General features: G+C 31.1%; 2 protein-coding genes across 2 annotated transcripts in view; both read right to left on the bottom strand.

Moving 5' to 3' along the window:
* LOC107030626 (cell division control protein 48 homolog D-like) overlaps positions 1 to 1,208 on the bottom strand; it is a 5,626-nt gene extending 4,418 nt beyond the window's left edge. Inside the window, exons 1-2 of the mRNA XM_015231891.2 lie at positions 1,138 to 1,208; positions 858 to 1,023 (exon numbers count right to left, since the gene is read on the bottom strand). Coding sequence (XP_015087377.1) covers positions 858 to 1,023; positions 1,138 to 1,166 — 195 coding nt within the window. The 5' untranslated portion in view covers positions 1,167 to 1,208. The remainder of the gene's footprint in view (positions 1 to 857; positions 1,024 to 1,137) is intronic.
* Positions 1,209 to 2,730: 1,522 nt separating this feature from the next.
* On the bottom strand, positions 2,731 to 7,074 carry LOC107029561 (UDP-glycosyltransferase 86A1-like). The gene is made up of 2 exons (XM_015230997.2): positions 6,418 to 7,074; positions 2,731 to 4,085 (listed from the first exon to the last, which is right to left on the bottom strand). The coding sequence occupies exons 1-2, from the start codon at positions 6,950 to 6,952 to the stop codon at positions 3,118 to 3,120; spliced, it is 1,503 nt and encodes a 500-aa protein (XP_015086483.1). The 5' UTR covers positions 6,953 to 7,074; the 3' UTR covers positions 2,731 to 3,117.
* Between the last annotated feature and the right edge of the window lie 2,903 nt (positions 7,075 to 9,977).

Raw genomic sequence — 9,977 nt, 5'->3', positions numbered from 1 at the left:
TATATATATATATATATATATTATACACATATTGTGTGTTTGTGTGTGCCAGTATTTCATCACAATTCTTACATCACCATAATGTGAAGAAGCTACAGCTAATACCAATTCCTCAAAGTTTGCACCAGCATTTCCCAAACAAGGTACAATCATTAGAACTAGCTACACCCTACTCATTATTTTTATTTTTTTGATAAACTACATCTACTCATTATTTTCAAACTAAAAACAGAATACATGAAAAAGTTACTAATAAAATAGACCATCAAACGGAACCAAACACTAATCACCATTCTTCATGGTTTCATAAGGCACTACAACATATTCGAGCTAGACAAATTGACACAGAACAATACAAAGCTAAGAACTTAAGGACGAATGGCCAAGCCCCGGCCTTTTTAGCTTATATATCAAAACTCATTGTCCTTATGCTTATTTCACCTGCACAACTGATTTCCAGCAAACAAGAAGCAAGGGCATCAAACTTAGTGTAACCCAATAGGTTTACGCAGACCTTACCTCTGCCTCACCACTAGATAGAGAGGTTGTTTTCAGAAGATCCCTTGCTCAAGTAAAGCACATGGGACACCAAACTTACCCATATAGCTAAATATTCATGTACCTTACTTTTTGCATCCTTAATCCTACACTAAGTTGAGCTATTTTTTCTGTGGCAAATTCTGAACTCATAAACTTCAACTCCCATAAACCCCTCTGTTAAACACTAATCAGTAATCACAACCCCATTACAACCCTTGTCCCATAGGTGAACTTTAACCACCACCCCACCATAATAATCTACCAAAACTCCAAACTAAACACATGAAATTTCAAGAAAACATGAGTAAAAATCCAACCTTTATCAAAATTGTGTCACCACGAAAAAACTGGAGCTTTTGCATGGTATCAGGATGAAGTGAAACAACAGAATTATCATCATTGATTGCTTCATCAATGACAAGACGATTAGGTGATTTCTTCCTCTCCAAAATTGCTGTACTAAAATCCTTCTTAGTCCCCTTCCTACAAACATCACAAAACAAAACCATAAAAATTCAAACTTTTTTTTATAATCAAGAATCAAAATCCAACTACACCAACAATTTTTTCCACAAAAGAATCACAATGGGTACTTACGAATCAGATGATTCAGCTTTGTTACTCATGATTTTTTTGAAAAAAGTTGATTTTTTTTTTTTGCAGAGTTCAAACAGTTTTCAGTTTTTGTTTTTTTTGGTTTTGGCCATGTAAAGGGCTATTTATAAAAGCTTATTAGTAGTCCGTTTCTTGTTAGGAAAAAAAAATACTTTTTTTTTTATAAAAAAACATTTTTTTCCTTTTTTTATTATTTTTTTCCCCTTTTATACACCAAAAAACTATAATTGATGTTGATATTAATTTTTTTAAAGAATTATATTTCCTTGTTTTGGTTATATTTGGAATTCTTTTAATCCGTTTTTGAGGGAATAATCAACCAATTATAGCACGCCATGTCAACATTTTGCTATCGTGGCATTTCCTTATTTGTTCGTTATAAAGAAGTCGTTAGTAATTTAATTTCAACGATAAAATATTCGAGACCTATCGTTTGCGAGTGGGAGGGAAGCAAATAGATGTTTAATGAGTGTTAGTATATATACTTAAATAAGTTAACTACGATTAATTAAGGTATATAATTTACAATAAAAAATATTTAAATTATATAACGATAGTAAGTTGAGTTAGTTCGATATGTAACTAATGATGGTAATTATTTTTGTAAAACTTAGAAATTATGTGTAAAAAACAGTTTAAACAAACACTATTATGTTTAGAAATAATTAATTAATAAAAACGTCAAAGCTAAGTATATCAAAACTCAGTTTTCTAAAAACTTGCTTAATAATCTCCTAATTAGACACCAAATTGATTTACTTTTGGCTTTTAATGAGATAAACAATTCTTAGTTTTGATTTTAAAAAAAGTGACTCTCCTCCATTAATCTATCCTATCTAAATTAATTTAGCAAATTCAAAACCTCTTTAAAAATTAGAAATTCTAGAACATTCCAATCAATTCTAGACCCAAATTCCCTGTAATTAATTTTAAATTATCATAGCCAAGTAGAAATTCAAGTGAGAATTTAACCATGATAAAGTGATAAATGTGTGTTTTCCTTTATAGAGGTTGACTAATAAATACCATACAATATAATATGGAAATAAATTTTTCCTATAGAATAAAATTTGCGAGGATAAATTAATTGCAAACTGTATTTCTATCTTTACGTAGTAAAATTTTTTTTCAATAAACTATCGAGTTAATAGAGAATCCGAGTAAATATCGAATGCAAATAATCTTTTTCTAACTCTATACTTTAAAATTATTTGTCAATTATTTATTGTTTTGGAACCTAAGTTAAGAATTTAAGACACCTTTGCTTGTATTGCATTAGCTTGGTAGATATTTCAAAATAGTATTATATTTTTCTTGGAATCATCAAATTATGAAGTCCACAACTACCTGCAACTCTTTACTAACCATCAAAAATTTTTAATTATTATTTTTAATAATTGTGATATAAACTGAACTTAAATAAAGAAGTGAGAACACGTTATTAATTCCGACTTGTTTGAGATTGAGGCATAGTTCTTACTGTTGTGATGATGGTGTTCAAAATCAGCTTACGGCCTTACGCACACCTGAATAATAATAATTTCATAACATTTTCAAAATAATACCATCTCAAAATTTCAAAATAAACTAAACTACAGTATTTATTTTGAACAAACAATTTTTACATTCAAGGGCTTGATTTATCTAAAGCAAAAATTAAATTCAAAGATAAAAACACAACATTGCCAAAAGAGAGAAGAACCATACCTACACCTAACATAGGCCAAACTAAAATTCAAAAATAGCCAACTTTTCAGTCTTTGTAACTAAGAAATAGCCAATAGCCTAGAGTTCCAAAATGTACAAGGAAAACGTCACGATAATATCTTGAAGTTTCACTTGTCGAATTTGAAACTCTGTAACAATGACTAACTTTCTAAAAACAAGGTTGAGAAGTGGCTATTTCTACAACTTAGGCCTTTTAGCCTATATGCTTACAATTATCACTAGATTTCAAAGGTTTCAATGGACCAGCCCATTACCATTTTGGTGTAATGGACTAACATGCCCATTCGAAAGCCCGGCCCGTTTCCTTGCATTGACTTTTATGTTTTCCATAAATTGATGAAAATTCTTCTCAGATGATCCATCTTGTCCTAATGCATTCTCTAATGTCTTCCTCACTTCCTTCACTGCTTTCCTCAACTCTTGAGCACTACTCCCACACATAAAATGGCTAACCTTTTCGGATACTTCCTCGTGTGTAACGCGTTCTTTGTCACAAAGGTTGATTCCGATCTTCCAATCATTTACAACTAGTTTTCGGTTAGTGAATTGATCAGTCAGCAAGGGAAAACAAATCAATGGTATACCACACCATATGCTTTCCAACGTCGAGTTCCATCCACAGTGAGTCAGGAATCCACCAGTCGCAGGGTGTGATATCACTTCAATCTGTCTACACCATGGCACGATCAGCCCTCGATCTTTTATACTTTCCTCGAACCCCACAGGCAGGAAATCTGTCTCGTCTGAGCTAACGATATCAGGCCTTAGGACCCAAATGAAGTTCACCCCACTAAGTTGAAGCCCATGGGCTATCTCCAATAAGTCTTCTTTACTAGTGTGAGCATAGCTCCCAAATGAGACATACAAGACTGAGGAATTGGGCTTGTTGTTGAGCCATTGAGAGCAATCAGACTCAGACCATAGGCTAATACTGAATGGGGCCTTAGTGAAATTACCAGATGGGAAAATGGGACCAATAGCATATGTGGGCTGGTTTTTGTTTAGGGCTGAGAGAGTATCAAATTCAAGTTCTTGGACTGTGTTACAAATGATGATATCAGCCTTTTTAATATCTGTAAAGGCCTTGTAGATTACCCTATGAACCACAGTCCAAATATCAGTTGCTTGGAGATAAGACATCAAGTCTCTTGGTTCAATAGCTTTAACTCCTGGTATGTAGTCTATAGTGTCCTTTCGGTTATCTGAAAAATAAGAATATAATTTAATCAAATTATCTACTGATAAGACACAATATTTAGAAAGAAAGAAGAGATTTCACAGACAGCAGCACAAGAAAAAGACTTGCTTTTGATGCCACGATGTGCCTACCAACAACAGGATGAGTGGCAGGTTCTTGTCATTCGTTAGATGTGATGCCATTGTGGTGACACAAGAACTATCAAACAGGGACAACTTTCATCTCATCACAGACATGTGAAAGACTAGTGCATCCAAGTACGACACTAGGAATGTGATAGGACTAGTTAGACTCACAATAATCTTACTATATGTTTAAGAGGAAGGAGCCTACCAGCATCAAGATGCAAAACTAACGAGCTGACCAGGAACATGTTCCAATTGCTCTTTCAACGTCATGCCATTGTGATGGCACGAGAACCACTAAAGAAGGGCAACTCTCATCTTAACGTTGGCATTTGGAAGACTAGTTCATACAAGCACAGCGCAATGAGTATGATAGGATTCATTAGTCATTACCATAGTTTTAGACCCCACAAAATTTTTTTACATATAATGGGTTGTTGTCTGTTGAGGTACTTGTAGCACATATTGAGACAAAGAGGCCTACTCAGAAGCTGAAAAGTCACATCACTAACATAAAATAATTTCAAGTAGACTCACCAATCCCACTCAGGACCAATAATTAGTTAGGAAAGGAATCAATGCTAGATTCTCAATATAACACTGATTAGCATAGCTACCTTTTTTAAAATTTCAATTAAAAATTTATGCTCCAACCCTATAGTCCAGTTTTTAAATATTACATGTACAAACTTGTTAATAAACCTTTTTTTTCTAATATGATACAGATGTGACAACCAAGTGGGGGCCAAGGCCTTGTTAGGAGGTCAAAGAAGGCAGCTATTCAAATAGTAAAATGAATATCTTTAATCCACCAAATATGCACAGGCTAGGTTTTTTCTTTTTGATAGACCGTCGATTCAAGAAAAAGAATCGAAATTGCAGAAGCCATAGCAAAAAGATAAGAAAAACATGATGAAGTATAACAACAACATACTATGTGTAATACCACCACACAAGAACCTATGATAGTAAATACTACTATTACTTATAAGAAAGAAAGAGGTTTAGAATACACAACTATCTACTACCCTTCGACCTTAATCAATATAAACACATATTATACATTAGTTACATACTGTATACTGGTTAAAACTTATAAAAAGATAGTAATTATGATTATTTTGTAGAGCTGTTGTGCAGTGTAAAAACATCCTAATTTTTAATTCTTAAGATATATCTCCAAGTGTGAACACCTATTTTATTATAATGTGCACATGCAATAACAGACAAAAGATCAAATTAAAGACACCACTAGACCAATTTGACTAATTCCTCTCTGATAATGTGAAAACTCTTGTTACATACAAAAACCTTTTTTCTTGTAGGCATCTCTCAACCATCAACCATAAATGTTTTCAAAATTAAAAAAAACAAAAACATGTTTTGTTTTAATTAAGATATAAACTATTTTTAGAAAATAAGTTGTTTGTTCTGAAAATCAAATTACTAGTTATTAGTGGTGAAGTGGTATCTCAACTAACCACCATTATTACCACCAGCTTTCATTGGATCCCACAACCTAAAACAGGACAAAAACAAAAAGAAGGAAGGAGAGAGACCCACTGGCCTAACCAACATTTTACACCAATTATGTTGGTACATGGTCACAATCCAATTTACAAGTGTTGGTTGTGTCTTTGTTGATCAATAAAGTGAGTCGAGAATCATAAGGTTCTAGATTCAAATTCCAACGAGGGCAAAAATATTATACATTTTTCCTATATGTCAAGCTGAGTTTAAAATATCTGTTGCTAAGGAGGCAACATGTATTCTATAGAATTAGTCGAGATGTAAACTAACCGAAAACATGATAATACATTATATTTTTTAAACAAAGACTATTAGTTGGCTTTGAGACTTCACTTTCTGATTGATATTTATTCTACGGGGAGTCAGTCACATATATATTTTTCAAATACATACATTTATATTTTAATCGATTCCATATCAAGTGGCACTTTTTCCTAAAAAGTAGTATGGATCGCCAAGAGCTATATTATATTCAAGTAAATTATCATTTCATTATCGAGACAAAAGTAGTCGTGTCATAAAAATTGAGACAGAATCAACTTCTATAATCATAAAAGCATCTCACATTATGTGACATAGATAATTTAACATAATAATGCAAATATTAATAAATATAAAATTTTTTAGCTCGAATTCGTGCCTAGAGATAAAACGAAAATAACTGAGAAGGGGAAAACGAACCTTGAGAAGCAAAATGTCCATTTTTTTTGAGCAATTCCATATGATAATACAGATTAAAAACCAGAGCAGGTTCCGTCCAAAACGAAACATAAACCAAATTATACTTCTCGGCGATCATCGCCGGCCATACATAAAACGTATCAGCGATCAAACACGTCACCGGCGGATCGGATTTCACCAAATCCCCAACCAATTCATCAAAATGCGCTGAAAAAACGTGCAACAAACCCTCAACAAATTGGTCATGATTCAATGACCTATCAAACCCTAAAGGAAACCCATCATTCACCGTTGCATAACGAATATCAAGCCCAGATTCACGAGCTCTAGCAAACAAATCATCTTTGTTTTTCATTTGAGAATTTTCTCTAGATTGTGAATTGGAAATCTTAGAATGTATATAATGAGTGTTTACAAAAGTGATTGTGAAACCATGTGAAGCTAATTTTATAGCTAAATACACAAAAGGAGTAATGTGACCTTGATATGGATATGGAATCATAATAGCATGAGGTTTTTGGTGATGATTCGCCATTGTTGATGATGATGATGATGAAGATGATGAATTTTTTTTAATTTTTTTTTTTTTTGGATTTTTTTTTTCAAAGGTATTTGGAGAAGATGAATTTGTTGAGAATTTGTGGGTATTTATTTGTGTTCCATAAATGAAGGGAAAAGGAGGGGAAATGAATTAAAGGAGGGGAAAATGGGAAATTACAAGGAAAGGGAATTAATATTTGTAAAATTATAATTTGAGTAATTAAACTAAAAATAATTTATTTTAATATAGGAAAGGGATAAATTAGGGCTATGCATCGGCCGGTTCGATTCGGTTTTGAAGTTTATCGGGTTGGCTTATTGGTTATCGGTTTGTAGAGATGCTAAACCGTTAAAGAACCATTAAGATATTGGCTTATCGATTATTGGTTTATCGGTTTTTGATCATTATCGGTTTAACCGTTAAGATTTGACACAAAAGGAAAAACATTGAAAATCACTTAGAAACAAGGTGACAAACCAAATAAACCATGCAATTGAGTTCACAAGTTACATCTTGCTCAAAAACAAACACTTTTACATTGTAGAATAATCAAGTGTTTGAGACAACAAAAAATAATAGTAGGAAATTAAACTCCTAGTCGAGGACTTTATATACAAAATGGTATAAATATAATTATTTAATTTACTATCGAGTTATCGATTAACCCATTAAGAAAAAATTTTAAACCGTTAAGAACCAACAACCCGATAACAAAAAAAATCAAAATCATTATCAAAAGCACTAAACCAATAACCCAATACTATAAACCAATAACTTTTTTATCGGTTCAGCTTATCGGTTTCGGTTCAGTTTTGAACAGCCCTAGGATAAATAGACCATATATAATATAGTTTTTAAGTCAATAGATATTGACTATTCAAATGTCATCTTTTTAACTTTTCATCAAGAATTATTGATGATTTTTCCTCATATTTTAAATGTGATGATATCCTTTTTTTTTTATATTGTAATTATTTTTCTTGTTTAAAATGAGATTTTTGAATTTAAAATAAAAAAATTATCTAATATAAAAAATATATATGGATCGTGGTCTTTAAAGGGATTAGGTTGAGTGGGAATAAGATAGAGTTAGAGTATATAGTGTTCAAGTTCAGTTATACAACTCAAGTGGCCGATGTAGAAGTGAAGAACTGAAGATTGATATGATATTCAAGTAGTTTTTAAAAGAGAAAGTTTTGAGTATCACATAAATTAGTAAAATTAATAGAATATATATATATATATATATATATATAGCTCTATAGAATTCTCATACCTCATGAGAGGTTCCTTGGACATATAATTTCATCTATTTAATATTTCTTTTTGATCTTCTAACACAACACAAATAATTCATATATAGAGACTCACAAATGATGCTGGTAGCCAAGTCCAACGTCGTCTGATTAAAATGTGCAGGCCACAGGGGATACGCTTGGCCACGCCTGACGTTAACAGACCGATGTGTGTAGGCTAGACCATTTAAGGGAAACACATATACAAATAGGTTTCCCATGTTAGAATTTAAATTTTGTGTTACTCTATTTGAAATTCTACAAGCAAATTACAGGTTGTTGCACTTTAGATTCAGTGTGTGTTAATAATAAAGTTGTTGCATTTTATCATTAAAATAACACAACATAATATAATAAAATACATTATAAAGCAATACTTTAGAATATGCATATGTAAAGCATTAATGAAAAAGTAATCAAATTAATTTTTTTTTTGAAAGTGACCTAAGAAAGGATGAAATTGGTGGCTCAGAGGAAGTGGACCATATGAGGTTTTGTAAAATGGGGACATATGTTCTACATTATGATATTAAAATTAAAATAAATAGGAAACTCTAAAAAAAAAAATTAGACAAAATGATCTAGAGTATTTTTTTTTACTTTATTTCGATATATCATCTCGATTCTTATATTTTTTTAGAGAGTTTTTCATACATTTTTATTTGATCAAAATAATATTTTTAAACACTTCTGATCATTGACGAGCTTATGGACATTTACATAAATTAGGAGGAAAATATTATTAAGTAATAAAAAATAGTTGAAATAGTAACAAGTTGAAGGATGAAAATCTTTTTTCTAATTTTCTTTTCCTAAAAAATCTTTTTTTTTGTTTAACCTTTCCCTATGGGCTTCATCAGAGTATCAGTAATGTTGAGACTTGGACTGTGTGACAATGATAGTAAGAGTATGGGTTAATTATTTATTTATTTTTTATAATATGTTTCCAACTTGCATATTTTAAGACCAACCATGTCTCTTGTTTATAGATCATATTTAATATTTTTTATATATTGAAATCGTTTGATTCGATACGGTATTTAATTTATGGTTTAAATTTACTTGCTATTATATTTATCATAGAGATGATAATTATGAAGTATTGAAAGACAATTTAGATGAAGTTAGAAAGATGTAACGGTAGTTGGGTTAGGATACTAGCGTTTTTCATTAAAATAAGCTAGCTAAAAAGCATATCAGATATATAGGTGAATGATAGTACAAGCAAACTACTAGGCGAACGAGGTCAAAGGGATCTTATTCAAAACATTCATCAACAACCTCTCATTTGTTCGACTACTCATAAAGTTTGTTGATTTTAGGTATATAAGAAGTTATCTCGAAAAAAAGTGTAAAATAATGCTCATCTTTAAATAGTTTTTTGATATTTGTCTGGTTATTAATATTTCATTTATAATTTTTAAAAAAAATTAAGCTAAGTTATTTTCAACTATACAACATACAAACACAACATTATATATTATTTAAAAGAAATTAAAGTAAAGAGTATTACATGAATTGAGATCGAACGAATTGTGAACTTTTAAGTTTCAAAGACATCATGGACCAGCTGCCTCTATGGCAGAATATTCTTTTATATATGATCATCTCCATTGGGCATATTCCATGATTATTGAAGCAGATCTAGAATGGTTTTGTTGATTCGATTGAACTCATAATGATTGATATTGAGTTTTATATATATATATATATATATATATATA

This window comes from Solanum pennellii, chromosome 9, assembly GCF_001406875.1.
Source record: "Solanum pennellii chromosome 9, SPENNV200".
NCBI lineage: Eukaryota > Viridiplantae > Streptophyta > Magnoliopsida > Solanales > Solanaceae > Solanum > Solanum pennellii.
Note: the sequence above shows the minus strand (reverse complement) of the source record. Positions and strands in the feature narration are given on the sequence as shown.